This window comes from Melopsittacus undulatus, chromosome 6, assembly GCF_012275295.1.
Source record: "Melopsittacus undulatus isolate bMelUnd1 chromosome 6, bMelUnd1.mat.Z, whole genome shotgun sequence".
Taxonomy (NCBI): domain Eukaryota; kingdom Metazoa; phylum Chordata; class Aves; order Psittaciformes; family Psittaculidae; genus Melopsittacus; species Melopsittacus undulatus.
The window spans coordinates 11,666,169-11,692,283 of NC_047532.1; the positions used below are offsets into that span (position 1 = coordinate 11,666,169).

Below are 26,115 nucleotides of genomic sequence, written 5' to 3' on the forward strand. Positions count from 1 at the left end.
AATCAGTGATCAGGCCTAATTAGCATGGGTTTATGAAAGGCAGGTCCTTCTCGACTAACCTGATCCCCTTCTATGACAAGGTGACTTGCCTAGTGGATCATCCCCCTGTACTGGGCACTGGTGAGGCTGCACCTCAAATCCTGTGTCCAGCTTTGGGCCTCTCACTACAAGAGAGACCTTGAGGTGATGGATGGTGGCCAGAGAAGGGAATGAAGCTGGTGCAGGGCCTGGAGCACAAGAGAGATGGGGAAGGGCTGAGGGAGATGGGGGGTTCAGTGTGGAGAAGAGAAAGCTCAGGGGGGACCTGATGGCTCCCTGCAAGTGCCTGAGAGGAGGATGTAGCCAGGAGGGGCTGGACTCTGCTCCCAGGGAACAAGGAACAGGACAAGAGGAAATGGCCTCAAGCTGCACCAGAGCAGGTTTAGACTGGAGATTAGGGAAAAAAATGTTTCCCAAAAGGGTGGTCAGGCACTGGAACAGGCTGGCCAAGGCAGTGTTTAAAAAATCCTAGGGAAGTGTTTAAACATCCCTGGAGGTGTTTAAAAGACATGCAGATGTGGTGCTTGGGGAGATGGTTTAGTGGTGAACTTGGCAGTGCTGGGTTAATAGCTGCACTCAGTCTTAAAGGTCTTTTCTAACCTAAATGATTCCATGATTCTATGAGATTCCTTCCTAACCTCCCCCTTGAAGTCAGACTGATAACCTCAAGCACAGCCTCAGGGCATACCCAAGCCCTAATGTGACTTCCTGCCTCCAGGTTCTCCAGCTGCTCTACCTCAGCAAACTATTCCTGTGTATCTGTCTGTATCTCATGCTGAGATACACAGTCCCTTTCATTTCTTATTAAAGTGGTTTCTGGTCTCCCAATGCTTTTACTATTGCTGCAGTGAGGTTTTGGAAGCCACTAATCATGTACACCCTAGAAACTTCACCAGGAATGTGCTCAATTGCATTCACCACCTCTTCAGCCCTTAAAAGTAGTATTTAAGCTGAACTCCAAGAGAATTTTTCAAAAAGCTACATTGAATTCAATTCATGATACACTATTAAGAATTATTTTACACATGAAGCAGCTTAATATGATTTAAAGGATGCAGAACTTTCCCATAGGGGGAGAGAAGCAAATCCTCCGTGAGATGAGTACCAACACAGTTGGTACTGAGGCTTACAAAACTTTGATGTTAATGAATGTGGATGGGTTGTAGAGATGGGAGAAAAGCTGCCTTTATCAGTTTTCCCAGTACCAAGCAGATAGCCATTGTAAAACTGCTTTTTAATACAGCTGTGCAGCTTTTGCCAGTAAGCCACAGGTTTCCATCACATGATCAGGTGAAAATGTGCTTAACAAGGACGTGAATATGCTTCTTTGTTCATAACAAACTTATCACAAGACAGACAAAGCTCAAATTATCACAAGAGGGCAAACGGGTAGCCAGAGACATGTCAAAGCATTCCAGCTTGCATCTCCCTGTAGAGCAGTCCAAGAAAGGAAAAATATATAAGTTAGTTGAATACCACCTTCTACAAATAAGAAGTCAGTTTGCTTTTTTGTGACTCTACATCTGGAGCCTGTTTATCTGGGGCATAAAGAAAAGAGGAAAGATATTTGGAGACACTTAAATTGCTTCACTTCCTGCCCTGAATGACTATGCAGTGGTTTTGTTATAAAAGAGAAAACAATTGTTTCCCATGCTCCCTGGGAGAAGGACAACATGTAACCTGCTGAATGTGCAGCAAGAGAGACTAGTTCAACTGTCAGAAAAGACTGCTAATGGTAAGAGAGATAAGTCCAGGAATAAGGCAGCTGTGGAGTCCCTATTGCTAGACTACAGTAAGAACCCCTTAAGCACTGACCCAAGCTGACTTCATGTTGTTTCAGGTTTGGGTAAGATGAAGCTCACATAATACTGGAATACCTGTTAGTGATTCCATGGATGGGTAGATATTTACACCTACATCAGCTCATGAACCCCTACAGCCTAACAGGCCTATAGGGCACCTGGGTACTGTGCAATAGAACCCAGGCACTGAGGAGTTACCTTTCAAGCACAGAGGGAGAGAAACAGCATCTCACAGGCATTCCTATGTAAAATGTCAATCCTCTCCACTGCAACCCTCGCCCTCTCCAGTTTCACACACTTTAAAACAGCTGCTTTAAAATACTCTGACTTCAAAGCCCAGTAAATTAAGGTCCCCATAAAGTCCATTCAGCTTTTTGTTTAATTTGATAAAAGCTCATCAGACCATTCTAGTTACCTTCTGGTCAATACTGCCTCCAGAAATCTGCAATTCAGCTACCTGTGGTTTTTTCAATATCTCTGTAAAACATCACTGACAGAGCCTGTTGGCCTGCATGTACCCCGTCTTGGGCAAACTCTGTTACAGGGCCACTCAAAGTACCTCTTATACAACTGTGAGCCCTGTTTTTCCTCTACAAGTTTTCATCTTGTGTGATTTTAGTTTCCTCTTGCTCCAATGCCCTGGGATGACCATTTTTATATAGCATTTCACCTCAGTTTTAACCTGATGACATACCATGCCCCATTCTATTTTAATTTGAGACCAAAACCACTTGGTCTTGACAAGGACTTAGCTCTTGACTTGCTGGGCAGCAGGTTTAGCTTCAGGCTAGAAAAGTTACTATTAAGCTGGTGCCAGACTCTCTTCAGTGGTGCCCAGTGATAGGACAAGGAGCAATGGCCATAGAATAGAACACAAGAAGTTTCACCTCAACACGAGGAAGATACCATTGAGGGTGTCAGAGCACTGGAACAGGCTGCCCAGGGGGTTGTGGAGTCTTCCTCTCTGGAAACATTCCAAACCCACCTGGATGCGTTCCTGTGTAACGTGCTCAAGGTGGTCCTGCCTTGGCAGGGAGTTGCACTGTACAATCTCCAGAGGTCCCTTCCAACCCTGAAGATTCTGTAACCCTTTCATGTCTATTGACAAAGAACAATAAATAAGCTTACCATAGGTCCTTGCATCACTGATGATCCCAAAGCACTCTACAAACAGAGTACTTGGTCCCTCATTCACCATCAAAACATACTTGCCGCTAACTGTGCCAGCAACACTACATAAAAGTTAGTTAAGAGGTGAAAGAGAGAGCAACTTCTCCAAGTGAAATTACAAGGAAATTAAGGGAGGTAGAGTATATTACTTCACGGAGAAGTTGGCCACAGGACTGAACAGCACACCTTTTTAATGGCTAAAAAGGGGGGCAGGGTCCCTGTTCAAGACAGAATCACCAGCAGCGCAACGCTGCTCCTCAGGTCTCTGCTGAACATGGTGTGTTATCAGCTGAAGGAAGCACAGCACACATGGAGCCTGTTGGAGGCTGCTGCTGCCTCTCCTTCTGCAGGCTTTTCATCTAGGTATTATCAAGAAAAAGCACTGCCTAGCCTAAGAGCTTTGACAAGATCCCAACACAGTGGTGACAATAGAAGAATACACAGGAGACTTCATTTTGAGACCTCTTTGCTGTTTCTTATTTAAATAAGCCATCACACTAGGAGGAAAAAAAATCCAGTGAAACAGATCATTTCAAGAACACACAGCATCAGCCTCCCCATCCACCTCCCCTCTCACCAAGTATTGACCTTGCTGGCAGAGCAGCAGTCTCAAAGATTTTAGATTTCCTACCACGTAACTACAAATCAGGACATTCAGCAAAGGGGAAAGAGAGATTTTCTTACACATAGTGATCATGGGAAGCTGAACAGTCTCCTATATAAATACAGCCCTGTTCTAGCAAAGAGGATGAGTTTGCTCTATTTCTCTAATGGTATCCCAAAATTTTAGGAACATGTGTAGAGGTCTTCCGATAGGACTTATTAAAAAACAGAAGGCTGCTCTGTTTTAAGCATTTAAATCCCTAAAGACAGACAAAAGAAAACACAGGACGAAGTAGCAATACTATTGATTATGCATAATTGCTATAATTAATTTGTAATTAGTTCATTAAAATCTATAGGCATTACATTGGAATTATGCTTGTACATTTCTGGGAATATCCTGCAAGTCACCTGGGATATGCTTATCATTTATTTGATAGATGAAACATTATTAGAAAGACAGCCCATTAAAAATTAATATACCAGAGGAATAATTTCTTGATCTCAGCATTCAGTTTTCTATGTACTCAGATTCCTATTCCATCTTGCAAAGAGTTTTTATTAATACTGTTTTTCCAGAGTGTGACTTGGGAAGCATTTTAGACAACTGAAGCACAATACCCATTAAGCCAAGTATGGGGCCAGTTTTGAGAAGACAAAATGAAAAATACTATATATACCATGAGAGTATTCAGCACCACATCTAAATCTATAATCAGAATAAAAATGGAAAGATTATAAGCCGTCAGCTTCAAAAGAAATACCAAACATGAGTGTAAAGCAGTAGGAAGAAACTTCCACAGCACCATAAGCAGCCTGATCTCTAATTGCTTAACATTCTTCCACTTCTGCAGTGCATCTGGCATCACTCACTGTCATACAAGAACATGTCTGTATGAGCAGCATCTCTGGGGTTCTTAAATATTGCAGATAACAGCCACCAGTCTGTTTACTCTTACAATGAGTAAAGTGGGCTGGTATACACTGGTACTCCTCTTCATCAGGGACTGTAGGGAAAGGGCAAAGTTTAAACTTAAACAGGGGGAAGTTCAGGTTAGACAGAACGAAGAAGTTCTTCCCTGTGAGGGTGGTGAGGCACTGGCACAGGGTGCCCAGAGAAGCTGTGGCTGCCCCATCCCTGACAGTGTTCAAGGCCAGGCTGGACAGAGCCTTGGGCAACATGGTTTAGTGTGAGGCATTCCTACCCATGGCAGGGGGTTGGAACTGGATGATCTTAAGGTCCTTTCCAACCCAAACCTTTCTATGATTCCACGTTATTTACCTTGATGGAAGATGGAACAATAGTGCATCACTGTTTTTTTTCTGTGATGTTACTTCTCTATTCCTACTCATCTTTCAGAAGTCCTACCAATATTTCTGAAATGCCATTTCAAACAATAGCTTCAGAAATAATTTGACCTACAGTCACATAATCTCCAAACTGGATACCTAACACCAAAGTTTTCTTAAATTTCTGTAACAGAGAGACTCAGTCCTTATGTGTAATTATGAGCACCAAGAACAGGCCTTCTGCTCAGAATCAGCTCTTGGAAAGTGTTTTCCTCCCCACTCTAACTCCATGAACACTAACAGGAGGTTCTTTTTCTGACGCACTGATCCATGCAGCTAGGCCATGTGAACACCCATTTTCATTAAATAAATCTGTAAAAAAAGTCATATAATTACTTAAAAAGAGCAAAATGAGCTGTGGATATACAGTGCAAGTAGTGGCATTTGCCATTATAAGGCTTGAATCTTCTCTTGCAAAACAAAGAGTATGTGCCTAAAACCAAACCAAACCCTTTCATTCTTAAAAGAAGGGTAAAACTGCAAAAAGAAATGTAGAACAGAGAGTTGGGTCTCCAGGTCCTCTAAGCCACAATCAAACACTTCATTGTAATTTTGTGCTTCTCAGCAAATCTGCTTTAAGAATTCCAAACAGTCTCCCTGGAACCACATACTTTTTTATTCCCCTGCCTCCAGCCTAGCATGGACAACTCTTTATTTTTTTGCCCTTCACTCAAGAGTGTGATGGATGTATTTACATAAACATGCACACAAGCACAGATATCTCTCTATCAAAATTAATCTGCAGATGATGAAAAGTGTAAAAGATCTAAGAGGCGAAATCCCAAACAAAAGAGCATACTTTATACATAAATATCTTGAAATTAAAAAGATCTGAGATTAAGTGGTTTACCACTCATTTAGAATTGATTAGAATGTATTTAAATTTAGCTGAAAGTACCACAACATTGCTCATGTATTTGCATCTGCGAATAAGTAAATAAAAAGCCTGTTATTAAAGCCTTCATTAATTCTGATTATATGAGAACTTAAAAGCAAATCTGTGTACTACTGCTCTGTAAAGACTCCTAGCAACTCTACAGTAAAGCTGGCACTGCAACACAACATGTGTCAGCGAAAATGACTAACAGGATCTATTTTCAGTAATCTTATATCACACTGGTAAAAATATAGAATTAATGGTTTTGTATCATATTTCAAATATATTTTTTTATTCTAATTCATTCCCAATTAATGCCTTATTGTATCAAAACGTGAGTTTTAGATGACTTGACATTTATGCACAATAATGAAACACATTTTATTAAACTGCAGTGTTTATAGGCAGTATTCAGATGTGATGCGTATGTTATTATGAAGAGTGATCCAGCTATTTTATTTCCTTATAATTATTTTTAAACCTCTAGCCATCATATGTATTACATTGACTAGAAAAACATCTCATTCTGACTACAGATTGAGAATTTCTATATATTTAATTGAAGCCAATATTATTGACAGAAGGATTAATTAATTTTAGAAGAATTTTCCCTCAATTAAAGAACTTGTCTGTTGATTTCTATGGAGTTTAGCAATTAAGTATATAACGTGCCCCACAATGGGCCTTCTTTGTGAAATCAAGTTTTAAGCTATGGATGACTTGTGAAAGTCAGCTTCCCCATGTCTCCCTTTCCCTTCCCCACCCAAAAACTTCTATCCATATCTCTAGCATTAATACTGGTTTAATAGTTTAAGAAGGGAAGTGTAACTGAAAAATTATTAATAGGTTCTTCAATATTCTTACACAAACAAATGTATTAAAGGAAATTTGTGCTTACAAAAACCTGAGTTTGCAACACCGATTCACCTGTCAGTCCTGATGGTCCCTTTTGGTTGTGAAGGACAGTCCTGGTGAAACTACCTCTCCAAACTTTAATTTTCATGGCTTAGTCCAAACCATGAGTGCATCTTTCTGCAACTTGAGTGGGACCACAGATCAGAACATGTCCATAGTTCATTTATAACTATGGGTTAACTATTGGGTGGCATGGTTTAGTGTGAGGTGCCCCTGCCTATGGCAAGGGGGTTGGAACTGGATGATCTTAAGGTCCTTTCCAACCCTAACTATTCTATGATTATATAAATGAGAGGTGATCTGGGGCAGTGAGGAGAGAAAAAAGCAAAAGACTCATGGGATTAGGTACACAGGTATTGCAACGTATTTCCTAAGAAAGTTTGCTTGCCACTCTCACAGCTGAAAGGTCATTCCAAGTTAAAACAAAATTAACCAAAACCCAACCTCCCCCTAACATTTAGCCATTAATCTCAGAGTTATGAGGTGAAGGTTGATTAAAGATTTTGCACTTTATCACATCTGATAATCAGACTAGTTTAGAACAAGATCTACACTATACTTTATAGAGTTGGCCTCAAAATACATTACTTTTCCCTGTACAGTTATTGTACACCCAGTATATATACAGTATTGATACCCAGTAATCAACAGCACAAAACATTTTAAGGTGTTGTACAAAACAAAGGGATTTTTAGTTATATAGAAAACTATACCTGATAGTCTAAAATGCTGAATCCTAAACCATTTTTGTCTTTCTCCAGTTGAATAACCTTCACATCGGGAGACCATAATGCTAATTCCCCTTCTTCCTCCTCAGGATTAATGTCTTCCCTGGGTTTCACCTGAAAGATAAAAGCTCTAGTTCAAACACTATTCTTTCAAGTTCTTTACAAACACCATTCCTTCAATATTTTGATTATTAATAGCTCTTATATGTCTTAAAATATGTCCTCTTATGGAATTACAGCTTCATTGAACATTATGCATCCAGTTTTCTCCAACTTGCTGCCTTTTATACTCCCCTGGGACTATGCCTACACGTTTTGAACAACCTGGCATACAAATACCCACGTATTAGTCAAATTAGTTCTTACAATATTACTAACCTGTTACATGTTGATGAACTTCAGCTGTTCCATTAGATGCATAAAGGAAAAATAAATATCTTAGCATAAAAGATGCAACCATAGACAGCTAATAGAAAGACCAGACGATTAGGCACATCTGATACTTGTAGCATTAAATATGCAAACAAAAATTCCTATATGGTAACTATACAAATAGTATCTAATTTGAAAAAGCATTTTCTTTCACAATTTTTGCACTAACGTATAAAGGAGGTGTAGTCACCCAGTTTTGCTGGGTAAGGACAACTTCACAAATACATCTTATAAAAAGGCATCTTGTTTTCCAACATGCACGTTTTCCATAATGCTATTTTATCCATACAGTCTTCGCAAAGTATCAGTGTATGATGTTGCAAGAAAAAAGTTAAAGTCTTGTACCATTAACTTCACACTGATTTAACTTTATTTCTTTGGATAAATATGCCTGTTACACAGAGCACTGCCATAAGGCAAAAGGAAGAAATTTTTCTTCCACACACTCTTCATTGATGCTTTTGCCAGAAGAAAGCAGAAATACGAGATTGCTCTAAGGAGAAAGCAACCTTTATTCCCTCAATGTTCCCTTATGGCAAAGATGTGCAACTGACGGGATGCACATGGAAAGTGCAACAACAAAAACCACAGTGGAACAAGTTCTGTTGCAACAGAAAGGGCCTTTTACAAAAAGGCATGATACTGTGCACCTTATTCTTTCATGGAACATCCATATTTCTTAACTCCTCACCTTAGAGGAAATTAGATTAGAAAACATCAGAAAAGATGAGAAGTTGAGGTGTAAATCCTTTTTAGAAATAGGAACAACCATTACAAGTGTCAAGATTTAGTTTAAGACTTTAAAGCTTCTGCAATGGAAAGAAACATTAAGTTTCCTTCCCCCCCCCCCCCCAGTTCTATAAAAACCTACTCAGAACATGGAAGCAATCAGCTAATGGTGGCAAGGATGTGATTTAGTATAATTCAGAGCTCTCACTCAGCTATTAAGTGTAAGAATGATGCATGGGATGTACCTAGTCAGCATGCTAGCTTGGTGATTTACCTACCTTGTATTTATAGTACAATGAAGTTTCTCATGACCAACCTGTATAAACTGTAGTAAAAGTACCAGTGTTGCAAACATGAACTATCTTTCTGTGAAACACCAGCTGTCCCTTACAAGCCCAAAGTGATTGGCAAAGGCAATTTTATATGACAATTTAATACAAAACTGCCACACGTAACCATATATTTCAGGAAATGTAATCTAATACTGAAAAGTGGTCTGGATCAAACAGCAAAAGGAAAAAAGGACACTGGCTTTAGAAAGTAAAATCACTTTCTCAAAAGCATATGCACTTTTAAAAAAGTTACTGCCCTTTTACACACTGAATGACATGAGAATCATAGAATAGTTAGGGTTAGAAAGGACCTTAAGATCATCTAGTTCCAACCCCTCTGCCATGGGCAGGGATACCTCACACTAGATCATGTTGCTCAAGGCTCTGTCCAGCCTGGCCTTGAACACTACCAGGGATGGGACAGCCACAGCTTTTCTGGGCACTCTGTGCCAGCACCTCAGCACCCTCAAAGTAAAAAACTTCATCCTTATATCTAACCTGATCTTCCCCTGTTTCAGTTTGAACACATCACCCCCTGTCCTATCCTTGTAGCCCCCTTCAGATTCTGGAAGCTGCTCTGAGTTCTCCATGTACCTTCTCTTCTCCAGGCTAAACAGTCCAATGTTCTCAGCCTGAAAAGTCTACCTTTTGTTCTGGAGGGGGAGCTCCTATGGTGGGTTCATCCACAAGAGACTCAGTGCCATCATCAAAGAGTCGCCGACAGCAAACCAGTGTGAAGGGGGGTGGCACTTCTTTTAGAAACGTGACTGCCTCACGACGTGATTTGCCATACAGCTGAACTCCATTTACCTGCACAGAAAGGGAAACACATCCACATTAAGATAATTAAAAGGACATCAACCAGATTCTTTTATTATATATTACATAGATGTCCTTTCCCTGTTAAATGTGTGTAATTTTACCCAGGGATTCTGGCAAAGCTTGCATAGCTTTATCAACACTGGCTTCTGAAGTATACACTGTAAGGCTTCAACCTCATCCTGTGGCTATTGACTGCTACATCATGGCTCTGCTCTCTTCACCTCCCTCTAACTCATTTTCCGATCTCTGCTTTTCTTATCCTAAATCTTTCCCAGCATTATTATTTCATTTTCATCTGCTTCTTTGCTGCGGACACTTTTTTAGCATTAGAATTATGTGTTTGCATTTGAAAGATAAAACATTAATTTTCTCAAATATTTTAAGAAAACACAGATTTTGAGCTCTAGCCAAAACCTTGAACATAGAACTAGCAGAACTTTGCCCATTGTCTAAAATGTAACTGAATAGTTGAAACCAGCATAGATCCTACAGAAAGCACACAAGAATCTTTATATAGTAAAAAAAGAAATAATTTATAGCAAGCAATTAAGCAGAAAACCCTGACAAGGGTCAAAGCTTAGGATCCAATAAGCTTTATAACCTGAGTGACAACAGAAGACTGTAAAGCCATTGTTAATCACAGAATCGCAGACTGGTTTGGGTTGGAAGTGACCTTAAAGTTCATCCAGTTCCAGCTCCCTACAACAGGAAGGGATACCTTCCACTAGACCAGGTTGCTCCAAGCCCCCTCCAACCTGGCCCTGAACACTGCCAGATGCCACATTTGACCCTAAAAAATACAGCACATAAATTTGCAACATGTGTACATGTGCACACCTCTGTACATGTGTACACCTCTGTACATGTGTACTTGAGGCAGAGCCTCGCCATATAATTCCCAGATCTCCTTGATCTTTAAAGGGACCCAATCCTGTGCAAGACTACACAGCAATCTCACTTTAGCCACATTTACTTGCTGATCACCTCTACATTCCCCCATTTTTTCTTTAGTGTTTTCCTCATTGTAAATATAACTTATACTGCTGGGAAACAGACTATAACCCAGCCAAGGAGAAAAATACAGAGTAGTGTAACTGGCCTCCAACATGGTAAGATAAACTGCTATGGGTTTTTTCTGTAAGAATTACAGCAAGTGCTGAGCTATCAGGCTAATCCATTAGTTAATTATTTAAGCAGAAGTATCTATGCATAAGGATTTTTTAATGCATTGAGAGTGGCAGTGTGGTGGAACGCTACCAGCACTTCTCAGCATACAGTGATTGATGGGGAAGAGCTACTGTGCACTCCCAAGCAGACTTGGGGACTCCCGAGCTGCTTTTGCAGCTGCCAGACATCAGCCTCTACACAGGCAAGGTGCCTTACACCCCATCCATTCACCACACCACTCTAGTTCCTTGTGCTATCAAATAAGAGTGAGTGAGGTTTTATAACAAAGCTAGAAGGACACAAGGAAGCAATTTATTCCTAAAAAAGAACACTATGAAATTAGCTAGAATTAGGGGAGGGGAGAAGAAAATACCATGCTTTCTATCATATTTGAAACACATCATTAAAAATAATCAACATTCAACCTCACTATATATTACAAACAAAATTCCTTACTGATCACATTTTAATCCCAACTGTATCGGGCCCAGGTAGAGCTGCTTGTCTGGGGAATGGGGCTGTCACTTTTTCCATTGCAAACCCCTACTTAAGGGGATTTATAACTTGGCTGCAAAAACATACTCTGGCCTAAACGTGGCATATATAGCTTTAGCCCTGGAGCACATTTTTATTTTGTTGGGGTTTTTTCCAGCTACAGAGTAGAAACAAATTTATGCTCACTAGGTCTGGGCATACCTGTGAACCTAATTGTAAGTACATAGTCATAAGTAAAACTGTTAAATATATACAATTAAAGTTTCCCAAAGTTACTCTACAGCACTGCATTATTGCTTTTTGTATACATTTTTTTCCTGCTTAGTAGCCAACGGATATAAGCAACACTTCCAGCATTCCATTAATCCCTTCCTTTAGGAATCAAGATTTCCTCCATTAAGTAACAACTGCAGAAAATGTTTTAGGTCTTAGTGAAACCAGTATGAATTTTTGATGTTATAGGGTGAACAACAAATAGGCAAGAGCTGTACACCTAACAAATCAATCTTTCAGAAGGCCTGATTCTGTCCCACTGATGGCAAAAGTTCTTTGAATCCACTAAAAAAAAAGTTCAAATTCACAATATTCCATGACAAGCAGCTACTAAATAAGAAATTAATGTCTTTTCACTTGCAGACTGAGATACTGATACACATAAAGACATAATTACACACACACAAAACAGGTGTTCTTTTAATACAATCAAATATTTTTCCTGAGCAAATATGTCTGGTGTGATTCCAAGAACTTCAAAGCTGTCCCAATACCTCTTTATACATCCTTAACCAAACTGATATACCAGCTTATACACACAGATATCTTCTAACACTCAACAAGCGAGTTCTAATGTGTAACAGGAACCACTACTCCCAAGACTGTTGTAAACTTCTTAGGAGTGACAAACGTTAAGATTATCCACCACAATAGCTGATGCCAAATTGCTCAAAAAGGTGTGCTAAAGGACTACAGATATTCAAATTGAAACATTTCAGAGAAGAAACCAAACATGAAGTCACTAAGAGGTCACAAGAATTTGACATTTTGTCCATAAGAGGAATGTAACAGTGAAGAAAATTAATGGGACTTCCAAAGCACTACCCTAACTGCTTCCACAACCAACACTTCAATACTACTGCACACACAGCAGCCAAACTAGAATTTAATACAGGCCTTTTTAAGAAGGCAAAGCAAACAGGAAATATTTCAGCTCTATTTTGGGGTGTTTTGGTTTGGGTTTTACCTCTAGAAGTTCATCCTCCAGTTGCAGAAGACCAAGTGTTGCAGCTGGACCATCTGAAGCAATTGATGATATATAATGATGTCCATCAAATGTGTCAAGCTCAACTCCTAGTCTCAAAGTGTGGATGGGTAACAGCTGCCAAAAGATGAGCATGGCTGAGAATTAATATATCTTTAACCACAACATAAACACATTTAGGATTCAGCAGCTCACCAAATTAAACTAAGAACACAGTAAGATGATTATGTTTTCAATACTGATACCATCTGTATTACAGTGGAGGTGCCTATAATTTCTCTATAGAAACTGCGCAAATAAAAACAACCTATCTACCCTTTAGAGGAAAAAAAAGGCAATTTAAGCTGTATCTATCCTAGCCAAAAGGCGAGTTTTCAACAAAACTGAAAGAAATTCCATAACCACCATTAAAAACTCATCACAAGATCAGCTGTCTTAGTCCTTTAGGAGGTACACTACTTTGAGGTAGGAAAAATATCCATGAAGTACCCTCTGCAAATAGCTACTAATACTAACATCCTTGTTTCTGCAACGTGAAACCACTGAACTCCTGTTAGCCTTTTTCCAGTGGGCCTCCTTAATTTGGAGGCTTTTCTCTAGGGAGCTCTATTCCAGCTGAAACCAGGACAGGAGCCTCCAACCATTAGTCCCTTGGGTCTGCTAATACTGGAAGACTAGCTTTCTAACATTATCCAGACAAGACAGCAGAAATCATGGCAAACTGGGGAGAAGGGGTGATCAGCAGTATCTGCTCCTTCAGTTTCTCTATTTTCTCACTTTTTATTACTTGAGTTTAAACACTGTCCTTCTAGTTCCCATTTAACTCTGGATACTCAAGTAAAAGGAGAAATCCATTGATCCTCAACATTCCCTCACACCCATATCTGATTATGAGTTTATGGCCGTTCTTTACTGAGACATCCCCACAAGCATATAAATACATCAGCTCCACAAGCCTCTTTTGCACAATATTAACATATGTATCTTGAAAATCTCTAGAAAGTCTCAACACTTAAATGAATTCCAGCTCGGACCATTTCAATTAAGTGGACCTCCCTCTCCCTGGATCACTATGACAAACTCTTATGCAGGATGATGACACTGTTCAGCAGAGCTTCAACCTCTGCTCCATTCTGTAGCGGCTTTCAACAACTGAATTTCAATGCAACTTAAGTACCCCAAAATCTGAGGCTTATATTCATGGTTCGGATTTCAGGGGATTTTATGTAGCATTTCCCAATGCTACAAAAAGGTACTGGACCAGTGCAGAAGATAAGCAGAATATTGGCAGCCTTTTTTTGGAAAAGTAAGATAGAGCCACAAAGCCACTAAATTCCTAAACAAATACATCTGGAATTGTCCCATGCTCTCCTAGGAATTACTCTGCCAACATACACCACGAAGGAAACCATCATGTAAGTCATACCTTTGAGTACTTCTGGAGCTCCAAGTCATCTGTAATGGGCATATCCACATTCACAACCTACAAATTGTAAATCATAACATTTTTCAATAGCAGGACAATAAAGATCTTACTGGAATGATGTATTCTGGCAAAAACCTGATGAGTAAAATAAACCGTGCTTAAACAAAGTCACATCGATGCAAAATAATTTTAAACAAATGTTAGAAAACTCATTCAGACACAGAACATTTACAACTAGGAATGTGGTGATTATGCACTATTAGCAGACTTCAATATTATCCTATTCCCAAAGCCTGAGTGCCAATTTTAGTCAAGTTCAGTAATCCTGTATAAGCACAAAATGCCATTATCTTTGACACAAATGCCCAAACTGACTTGCCTTTTGAATTTGAAAAGTACAATACCTTAAGTTATTATTTCAGGCTATAGTACAGCCATTTAACATCTTAACCACCATCCTGTGCAGGATGTTCCTGACATGACTTGAAATACATGAGTTTAAGCACCAAAACTGAATGTAAAGTGGATTATTTAGAAGAGTGACAAGAAATCCTTTCAGTGTATCTTTATTTTTTTTTGTATTAATAATTATGTTGACTACCAGTTTTCTTGTAAAGTTCTTCCTTAACATAATTTATTTATCTGTAACCTTAGAAGGTTATTTAGTCCAATTTTAAATGTAGTAAGATGACATCTGTGGTGATCCCAGAGTTGGGGTTTGGGACACCGAAGTTGAACAGGTTTGGGAAGATTGCTGCAACTGTTAGATTTGGAAAATATATAGTCTTTGGAAATTTTTAGTTTAAACAATAATACTAAGCCTCAGCTTTTTCTTTCAGCTTAATTTTAAACAGAGCTTCCAACCTTTTGTTTTCCAGTATTTTTCCCAACAGACAGAATCCATTTCATGTTCATTCAGTTGTGACTAAATGACTCAATGACTCATAACTCCTCAGCTTGATTGCTCACGCTTAGACACCTGGTGACAAACACCCCACGGTTATATATCCCTGTACAGACTTCCAGGGTCTCTCTGTTTCAGCAGGACCTCCGCTCCTTCCACTGGTACCACAAAGGATCAGCAATACCAAAGCCATAAGCGACAGCAAATTCTCTCTTCAAACAGCTATTTCCTTTGAAGAGAAACACTTCTGAGTGAATACTCAAACCTGCAGGCACTTTCAAGGTGACTTTCTGGGAGGTGAGTGTAGGAGTGAGGATAGCATGAAGCAGGGACTGCACTATCAGGCTGAAATCAAACTAAACACTGTTATTGAATGCAGCCAAGCAAGACTAGAGGTAGGTGCTGCCAACAAGAAGTGGAAGAAGTGAAAAAATTACTTTCAAAACAGGATGCCACAACAGCTTCCTTCTATTATTTAAGAGGAACAATCGTTAACATTCTCACTCCTGACATTTCACCGGCGGCAGCTAAAGAAGAATTAGAAATGGATGGTTTCACGAACTAAGCAGGTTTTCGTCCTCTGTGGGAAGTGTGATGGTGCTAAGGGAAGTAATATCAGACTCTTGAAATGTAAGGATGGGAATACCAAGCAACTGAAGTGGGCAGCTGAACAGATTTATTGCATCATGTACATAATCTTACATGAAGTTCAGATCTTAAAGGAGTGCTAATGGAAAGAAGAGAAGAGAGTTTCTCCAGGCAATTCTTAAAGCTACTTTAAATCTTCCAGCGAGTGACTGGAACGATGGCTACTCCAAGTAGTAAAAATAAGTGTCTCTAAATCAACTGGACAAGCATTGCAAAGACAAACAGGGAATTTTCTTGGTGGTGGTGAGAATTTTTCACATCCTCGGAAAGAATGGCAGCTGGAGCTTTTTCTCTGTACCCACTGGCTAACACAGCACTGAAAAGCAGCAGTGAATTACAACTTCAGTCAACTCCTTATGATGATTCATCAAAACAAGCTTTTGCTTGGCAATTATTAAATAAGAAGTGACGAAATATCTGATAGACACTGGCACCACAAAGTTACACTACCATGAATTACTTCCTATTTTCCAGCACGTTTGAGAATATTTCTTTCACTCTTCTAATATAATTTTAAGATTCTTCATGAAATACAAGAGCTGCATCCTGAGCTTTTTTTTTCCCAGGGCACAATAAGCCATAAATGAAAATCATAAAATCATAAATGAAATCATAAAAAAGGCCACATATTTTAAGTGGCTGCTATGATGCAGATTTAAAAGGACAGTTGATTTTCTTAAATCACTGTTCCTGTCTGGTGTATGACAATAGTATCTACATAAACAGAATCTAGAAAACCACCAACTCATTATAACATTCCTATATTTCACCTCTGATGTTACAGGAAACAAAATTTGATGTTAGTGATCTGTTCCAAACACTAAACTGTTCTATAAACAGCCGGTAATGCTAAGCTCACATATAGGTAATTTAAAGAAGTAACATACGTGAATGTAGGTTATTGAAAGATAACATACCAGAACTTCATATTCAGGTCCCAGCAGGTTTTCCCACTTGGATTTCAGCTCATGTGCTGGAGGGAGCAGGACTCTTCCTAAATATGAAAGTGAATATTATATTTACAAGCATATTGTACATGCAGAAGTAAGTTTATTTCTAAGTACTTCAATAAAAATTCCGTATAAATAAAAGATTAGAGGGTGCAATCCCAAAAAGGAAAGTGCATTAAGCTGAGTCAAACTGTGCAAATCAAAAATGTCTTTCTTAGCAAAACAATGCAAAATGTCAGCTACTGCTAACGTGTGATTTATTCAATGGAGAGGCAGAAACGATGCTCGCATTGATGAGATGTGAGTTTTGTAGATATAGTACTGTAAATAAATCATTCTTTCAGGCTGCAAAACAAATTTCACATGGCTTCATAATTTGTTGCTATAAAAATGCTTACTACTCCAGGGAAGCATCATCTCCCACCAAAATGAACTCCCTTAAGATGTAAAACACCTGACAAGATATTGCTGTTATCAAGGGGCTGCGTCAGCACAATGCAGTCACAGACTTTATTTCTACAGTTGGCAGGTAGAAAGGCTTGTCTAGTTTAATTAGGCCAGTAAGTAACATGAGCTTTAATATAAGCTCCAGTTCTGAACCAGTCTTCCGTGGGAACTTGGCTATCTTGACATTTATATCTTTTCAGCTTTCTTACTTATGCAACCAAGGCAGTATTACATTCATGTAAGACAATTTGACAGAGCTAGACAGCATAAAATGACTGGCTGCCCTGCATTTGACCTCATCCAGAAGCTCAGTGCATGTATAAAGTTCCAAGCTGAAGAAATGTTTAACTGGTAAGAATCAAACTCTAAAGCAAATTCCATCTAGCAGCTACAGCAGCAGCAACTGAGGTCTGAGTTAACAAAACCTGGGATTTTTCCCCCAGAGTAACTGTAATTTTGTCAGATGTCTAGACAAGGCACAGACCACTTTGTATTGCTGCTATGCCATAGTGAAATTTAGAATGTAAATCACAAGATCACTGCAAGAAGGACATTAAGGTGCTGGAGTGGGGCCAGAGAAGGGCAACAGAGCTGATGCAGGGCCTGGAGCACAAGTGTGATGGAGAACGGCTGAGGGACCTGGGGGGGGGTTTAGTCTGGAGAAGGCTCAGGGAAGACATTATAGCTCTCTACAACTGCCTGACAGGAGGATGGAGCCAGGAGGGGCTGGGCTCTGCTCCCAGGTAACAAGTGACAGGACAAGAGGAAACGGCCTCAAGCTGCACCAGTGGAGGTTTAAATGGGAGATTAGGAACAATTTCTTCCCCAGAAGGGCTGTCAAGCACTGGAGCAGGCTGCCCAGGGCAGTCCTGGAGTCACCATCCCTGAAGGGATTTAAAAGATGCATAGATGTGGTATCAGAGACATGGTTTAGTAGGAGACTTGGCAATGCCAGGAGAACAGTTGGACTCAGTGATCATAAAGGTCTTTTCCAAGCTAAATGATTCTATGATTCTATTCTCTTTTCCACACAAACTAGTGACTAAAATACCTCAAGAGGGGTAAAAAAAGCTCAGAGCCTACCTACTAGCAAAAGCCTACAGAAGTGGGAGGTCAAGCTGCCTCAGCTTTCAATACTTTTGTAGACTGCAAAGGTAAAACATGAGCTTTGCAATACAATCCTCATCACATCATTTCGTAACTTTAAATTTTTCTGCTTACTAAAAACAAAAATTAAAGTTAACTTATACCATAACATAATCCATCACTGTATGACAGATAAGCACATTCTGTCCGATCTATACTGAGAAACCACACTCCTCAGAGCCTATCAAGTGAGATTTCACTTGGAAATATCCAGAGCATCTTTAACCTGTAGGCTCAAGAAAATGCAGATATTCAAGGATTCCAGAAATAAAGATAACTATTTTCTGTCACCAACAAGAAACCCGACTAAAGATAAAAACTTGGGGTTTTAAATACAGCCCACAGTTCTCGCTAAAATAAATTATTTCCATAAAAAAGAAGGGAAGAAAAATGGTCCCAAATTTCTCAGCTGTGAGTTAAAGTTTTTTTTACTCCATTGAAACTGAACTGAAGCTTCTAAGGAGAAGTCTTCTTTGTGAGCCTTGTTTTAAGCACAGGCTGATCACTGTCTTAATTCCCAAACTGCAGCAAGAACAGAACACCAGCACATTTTTCCACTCCTTCTACTTGAAGAACTACTCAGGGACAGAAATTCTCTAGTCTCTTTTTCCGCTATTACAAAGTTATAGTGTGAACATACAGGACCTAAGCACCTGCAATCCCCTGTGCAGCCCAATACAGATTTGAAGGTTCATCAGGGGTAATGAATCTTAGGGTCAAGCTCTAAGTTCAGTTCTGTAACTGTAAGCTGTGTTCAGTTGGCTGAATACAGATTTCTTTGTCACTTCAAAAACACATTACCTAAATCTATGAGTTGCTCAGAGCAGGTGTTGATGCATGTCCCCATTTGAAGTTTTCCTCTTTCTTTCTTTCAAACACACTTTGAAGCCTTTGCTTGTAACTTCCTCAGAACTGTGGAAACGTTGGCTGGAGTGATTTGGATTAAATATATTCAATTCCAATGGTATCACCCAATTCACTTAAAAAGCACCTTTTTCCCCAAAATAGCTTTTTCCACATGGCAGCTAATAGGAAGTTTCTTTCCAGTCTCTAATCCAGCTGAGATTTCTCATGACCTGAGGTATGTACCACATCTTCTATAATGTGCAAGGCCTCAGACATGAAAATGCTTCCCAGGAACAGCTTTCATTAAGCAACAATTTTCAACATATTTAGTCTATCTTTCTGCCTGCATTTCTATACAGTTTTTCATTTCTAATTAGAAAGCATCAAGAATAAATCACTAATATGTTGTAAAAATCATCTTTCCTGGTCAAAATTGTCAACATCTTCAAAACTGGGATCTTTCCTTCTTGCACTATCCTCCTGGTTTCACAAACTTACTATACAAGGATGTGGACTGTGCTCTAGTGCACTTCATTAATGCACTACCTTTACCTGTCCTACAGCTGGATACTTTTCCTGGCTGCCTTTAAGTGTCTGACATGCATCTTCATCTCTTTGGGGTTTGAGTACTGCTGGAAGGCAAAAGAAAGCAGTTCTGCCCACTCTGCAGTCTTGCAGATGTAGCTGTTAAGTTAATTGCCTGTAGTCTGCTAGCAGAAAGTTTCAGGCCTCATACACACTGCACCCTAAACCATGTTGCCTTTGCAACAGAACTGCTTAAGCATGGGTTTGCCTGGCTAGAAATACTATTTAATGCCTCCCCAGGAAACACAATTTAATAAGAATTTCACACAACTGGGCTTAAAGGGAAGTAATACCTATTTCATAGAACATACCTTTTGCATTAAACTTCTAAAAGCATTTCCAGAGTTTAGTCAGAGCCTTAAATAAGCAGTATTTACTTTAGCACCATTATAATGAAGTGCTCATCACCACGTCCAAAATAAGCACCTATCTTTGGAATTTAAACCTGGCTATTAAAGTCTATTCCAAGGTGAAATCTCATACATCGTATTTCAATATGAGTAAAATTTGCAACTAAGTATTTCAACTTTTTAAGAGAGACACACACACTTTATAGATGCATAAAGCTTTTGCAGAACCTTGTAACTTACAAGTGGTTTCTCACTATGAAAAACCACAGTTTAATCACGCAATGATACTTGCTTACTGTTGCATTAAACACTTCTGATTCATTACTGAGTTTCAAAGCCATGCCCATGGCAGTATTCTGCTGGCCCACAGAGGACCAGCACTGCTAGATTATATCAAGGGCAGTATCCAACTGCAAATAAACTATGTTTTCAGTGTTTAAATGTTGGTATCCTAAGATACACTGTACATACAAACACCTTAGCCTGTACTCTTCAGGGTAAGGGGAGCTTGGATACATACATAGGAGAATAGAAACATCTGGTAGCACACTTGGTACATGTTGCACCAGCAATGTACCACACACTGCCTGCAAGAAATCAGCACGGGTCCAACTGGCAGCTATGGATACAAGGCAATGAAATCCATGCTAGACTCAGGTGTATCTACACCATACCCTGCAGAGCTGCAAGGAAGGGGATCATGAGATGTGCACAATACTGGAATTGAATGGGAGCTACTTGTATAGGTACAACTTGGTTACAAATTCCTTTTGAAACTGAGGGCTTTGGAGTATTTATGGAGATGCAGTGAATTCACATCAAAGCTGTCTGCTATGAAAAGGGCTCAAAACAACAGTTTGAACAAAGCTGATTATCAGCAGAACAGGAATCACTTAGGCATATCTAGATAACACACCTTGAGACTAGCAGAGTTTATTAACTTCAAGACAGGTAAAAGCAATTTTAGTTCCCAGCCTAAACTGATCCTGGCATTGATAGAGCACATTTGCACAGCACTAGGTATTAGGTAACAAATTCCTCAGAAAGTTCCCATTGCACCAGGGCAGACATCTGCAGGCTGTGACACCAGATAACCCAACCAGGAGGAGTCAGAACTGACTACAGAGATATTGTTCTCTTCAGTAGAAAAAGAAAACACTCTATGCACAGAAAGTGCCACAGTAATAATGAACTGGCTAAGTGACACAGGACAGCACGCGTTGCTCTTCTCTATGGCATAATGAGTGTAAGTCCTCCTGGTTCTTCTGCCCCTAAATACATCCTGCTGTTCAGTCCTTAGGTTATTTGCCCACTGTAACTACAAACCAACATAAGCTTTTCCATTCCTGCAGTTAAAACAATGCTTTGATAACCTCATGTTTCAGCTACTCAACCACCTCTGTTTTGGCTTCCTATTTCTGGGAACATGCAAAAGTCACAACAAAGGATGTCTCGTTATGAGGCTTGGACAGAAAAGTAAAACAGAATGGAGCATAGGAGCTGCTACATTTCTCTCGTTTCCAGGTTGTCTTTAATACTGACAGATCTTCCACAATCACAGCAAAATTGTTATTCACTGACAGCCGTAATTTAGAATCCTCTATTACATCTACATATCTTAAAAATTACAAGGCATAAGGATAATTTATGCTGACTTTAACACAAGCTGTAGAAATTCACCCAGAATTTCCTGTAGAAGAGCCCAGAAATCTGCAGAGGAATTGAAGCATGCCTTCTGGAAAGACCTTCAGCCTTAACCTTGAATCAGAAGTCAGCTAAAAACCAAAGCAGTCCATGCCTTTGTGATCTGCCCATATGTTCAATTGCCTTTGCTGTCAAAAACGCATGCCTAATTTGAACTCCTGTCCAGTTATCAGGTCTTTACACCTATTATGCCTTTGTAAAACCAGAGGTTCTCAGCTGCCTGCATAGGTGTACAATTTCCAGTTCTGCTAGAAAGCTCAGAACAAGCAAGACAGAAATGGCAAAGGAGAGATTCATTGCTAAGTGGGGAATCTCACAGGAGTTGACATAACCTGTACTAGGCTTCCTACTTCTCTGATGCTCCAGGAAGGCCAGTGAACAGGAGCTCTATAAGCAGGACCAGCAAAGAGGGGCAAGGCATTTACGTGCAGGTGGCCCATAGGTGAGAGAGATGCCCATGGAAATGACATCTGTCTCATTTTCTGGAAAATGACCTACAAAGGGAGATACGTTAGAAGAGATGTCCCATCCTCACTGCTGCATTGCCTCTGGTCCTTCAGAACACCACACCAAAACTCCTGAGGGAGGGAGGAAGGGAAGATGCTGCAGCTCAGGTCACAGGTTGTAGGAAGCCAAACTGAGCAGCCTGAAAGATGAGTTCTGATGAAGTTACTGCAGTACCAAAAGAGGAAACTGCAACAAATGGGCATCAGAGAAGATATACAGGAAAGCAACAGAAGATTTTGAAAAGACTTTGCAGATGCAGGTGCCTAAGACCTGTGAGGGTATGAAAACAGGTATGATTGAGGTAAGACTGGATCAGGAAATAAATGTGAACTCCCAAGAATTCCATCTCCTGATGCAGCTCACCCAGCAATTTGTTTCAGGGCCCTGGCAGCACAGGAGGCTGAACACATCTTCTCTGTCAGAAGACTACAGACAGGACAGCTCAGGTCATCAGAGTAGTACCAGGGCTAGAAAGAGGAATTGGTGAGCTGGAGGCATTCAGCAATACAGGCCTTATGAAATTCCACTGTCTATAATCCACAAAAAAACCCAACCAGCCAACAAAAAAGCAAAATACGGCAATCAAAGGGGGATCACTAATGGCTGGAAAAGGAAAAACTTCATACAAAGAGAAAAATCCAGAGAATTATAGGCCAGTCGGTCTCACCTTTGGTACTGCAGAGGTTATACTTCCTTTTGGAATCCATTCCCAAAACCATAAATGATAAGGTGAATCAGGAGCAGTTAATATAGATTTGCCAAACAACTGACCACCTGACTGCCAAGATAACACTATGTGGATTCAAGTGTAATACACTTCAACTTTACCAAAGCTTTTGACACCAATTACACTGGTATTCTCCTTTGGAAACTGAGGCAGCATGGGTATGATGACGGCTAAATATGGCTGAAAACCAGATGGACCACCAGGATGAAAGATAGCATTAAGCAGCGGCACAACAGCCAGTTATGAGAGAAGGTCAATTGCTACAGGGGCTAATGTTATCCAATATCTTCATCAGTGGCCTCTATGATTGCACAGAATGTACTCTAAGCAAACAATGCACAGTGCTACATTTTAGGGATAGGGTGCAGTGGAATAGTCAATAGATCCAACAGGTAGAAGTTTACTTCAGAGGAACCCGAACTAAAACAGAGTTAGCCACAACAGCTCATCAGCATTGAAAATGGATTAATGACAGTTCCAAAGACTCAGGAGAGTCAATACAAGATCTGTTATCCACCTGTTTTCTGTAGATTCTGCTTCTTTATATTTTGAAGATTATCCTTTTGTTGTTGGATTTCCTCACTCTTAGTGTCCATACTAGTTTCAGTCCCTACAGCTCCAGGGGACACAAAGGTTGGAACAGTAGGATGCACTGTGAAAACAGATGAAAAATACTAAGTCATATGCTGCAAAATATAGGAAGTAGTAACACTGCCTTAATAACGACTCTTCTTTTGGCTACACAAGAGTTCTGTGCTTAATTTTCCTGAATCCCTCATTTCTGTTTCTTTCCATTCCTTCTTAAGTATCTCATTTGCTACAGTGTGCCCTCACAAAACCTAGGGTCACACAGCATTTAGTCCTAATTGTTAAATTAGGTAACTGTAACTTGAGTGAAAAATAAAATCAGTTGCTGAAAAAGAGCTGCAGAAAGGGAGATAAAAAAGGATTACCTCTATCTGAAGGTCTTTCAGAAGAAACAGTAGAAGGTTTCCTTCTAAGTAAGGTAAGACGGACAGTCTGTCCTGTGTTACGCAATGCCTCTACTACTTCTTGGTTGGTATAATCCTGTATATTAACTCCATCAACCTACATCAAGACAATAGTATCATATAATAGTAATCACATTACCTTCTTAGGCTGTACTGTTCACTCCACATTGTTTTGTGTAGAAATTATAGGGTTATGCACCCAAGACAGTGGCATTTGCAACACAATCTCATTAATCAGTCATATTTCACTAATCAGATACTACCAAAATGCATTTTAACAGGAAACACAACAGTAATTTCTCCTGTCTTCATAGGGCAACCACAAAACAGAATTTACTAATCTTATATATGTAAGTATGCACTGATTTCCCCGTCCAGTTTGTTTTGCTTACAGAAATCAGCTTGAGGAATATTGGGATGAAGCTCTGCAGCAAGTGTAGTCAACCTAAAACACTGTTCAGTTCATTACCACTGTTAGTTTTCTCATGACTTCTAACATGCCCCACACAAGCCTACATACATAACTGTCCATATAATCCACTCTGAAAAGCCTTATTCTTACATTAATTCAGGCATTTTAATTTACACCCAAAATATTCTGTTTACCTCACTGTTAGGTCATGCATCAATAGGGGCTTCTACTGCAAAGCTGCAGATACAAGCATACGGTTGCATCAGTTTTTGCTCTCACAAAGGAGAGCCTGACTTTGGAAGGTCTGGCACAGCACACATTTTTAAAGGAAATTTAAAATTATATCACTATAAATATTATCTCTTAAAACAAAAAGACTATTTTAATGTGTAATTCATTCCTGCTTGTACTGTGAATGCAAAATTGGCTATTATTCAATTCCCTGTTATTCAATAGGTTTTAATTTTTCTACACATAAAGCTTGGATTTTTCAACCTAAATTGGGACTATTAACATTTTGATTGTATCCACACCGTGCTACACAGTCATTAAGGACCATAAACAGTGTGCCACATCTTGCAGAATGTTAACTCTCCTCAAATCCCATTCAAGTCAAACAGAGGCTAATGCTGCACATCTTTACTTCAGGCCAAAAGCCAAGATTCTCCACTCTGAAACATTCTAATCCACAGGCTTGCCTCTTTCACAGTTAACTACTATTTACTACTACTTTGAATATAAAATAATATATTTAATCACAGCAAAGCAAAGCTCATTGCTGTAACAAATCTACCTAAACAAATACAAACCACCAAATTATTTCCTCTGCAAAGCAGAGAAGGTTTAATTCATTTTAGAAAGTCTTTACTACGTTGTTCTTTTAACACCAAGATGTGTACTGAGGCATTAGCTCCACAAGAACACAGAAGCAGACTATTTTACTTACAGCAACAATTTTGTCATGAACATGAATTTGGCCATTGTGGTCAGCAGCACTCCCAGGTATTATGTTCTTCACAAATATCCCTGAAGGTTCTGTCAGCAGAGGGAGGGGAGAAAGAGAAACAAGTTACTATATTAAGCTCATTTGTTTCTTTTCTTAAGATTTTTAATTACAGCCCTTTTCACACACTTCTATCCACAAAGTTATGATTTTGTAAACCATCACCATTTGCATATTACATTCACACAGCTTGGCATCGAAAACTGAGATCTCTGATGGGACAAACAGCACAAACACAACTACCGGTACACTGAGCTCCACATTTTGTCCTTAAAATGGCTCACACAAGGCCACTTCCTCCATGGATTCATCCTTGTGCTTACCCAGGCTTTAAAGCACAATCACTTAAATCCATGCTGCATTCGATTTCAATAGGACTACCTAAGCTAAATGTAAAGTATGTGCTTAAGTACTTTGATCAGGACTTCAACCATCTTACAGCTAAGGAATTTAGTACTTTAAATCTTAACCAAAGAGGATTGTTCCTTAAAAAAGAGAAGTGGAAAAAGAAAAGAGAAAACCATGGAAAACAGAAAAGCTATCCTTTGTCATGTTTGACATTTGAGTCTTAATTCTAACTTCCAATTAGAACAAGGAAACAAAACCAAAAAACCCTAGTATAAGAACTCTAACCGTCAGTTGAAACAGTAACCCTTTCCTTCCACAAACTCCTGTAAAATATGAGATGCTTTTATTCTACTGAATCTTGACACTTCATTCATCCTTTTCGGAACACTAACCTTCATCAG

At 39.5% G+C, this 26,115-nt stretch overlaps 1 protein-coding gene across 1 annotated transcript in view; it reads right to left on the bottom strand.

The window, feature by feature from the left end:
- Nucleotides 1-26,115, bottom strand: part of PATJ (PATJ crumbs cell polarity complex component) — a 153,289-nt gene that overhangs the window by 108,012 nt on the left and 19,162 nt on the right. The window contains exons 10-17 of the mRNA XM_034063832.1: nucleotides 25,310-25,398; nucleotides 23,913-24,048; nucleotides 23,477-23,611; nucleotides 16,615-16,691; nucleotides 14,146-14,202; nucleotides 12,702-12,836; nucleotides 9,623-9,787; nucleotides 7,470-7,598 (exon numbers count right to left, since the gene is read on the bottom strand). Of these exons, the coding sequence (XP_033919723.1) occupies nucleotides 7,470-7,598; nucleotides 9,623-9,787; nucleotides 12,702-12,836; nucleotides 14,146-14,202; nucleotides 16,615-16,691; nucleotides 23,477-23,611; nucleotides 23,913-24,048; nucleotides 25,310-25,398 (923 nt within the window). The remainder of the gene's footprint in view (nucleotides 1-7,469; nucleotides 7,599-9,622; nucleotides 9,788-12,701; nucleotides 12,837-14,145; nucleotides 14,203-16,614; nucleotides 16,692-23,476; nucleotides 23,612-23,912; nucleotides 24,049-25,309; nucleotides 25,399-26,115) is intronic.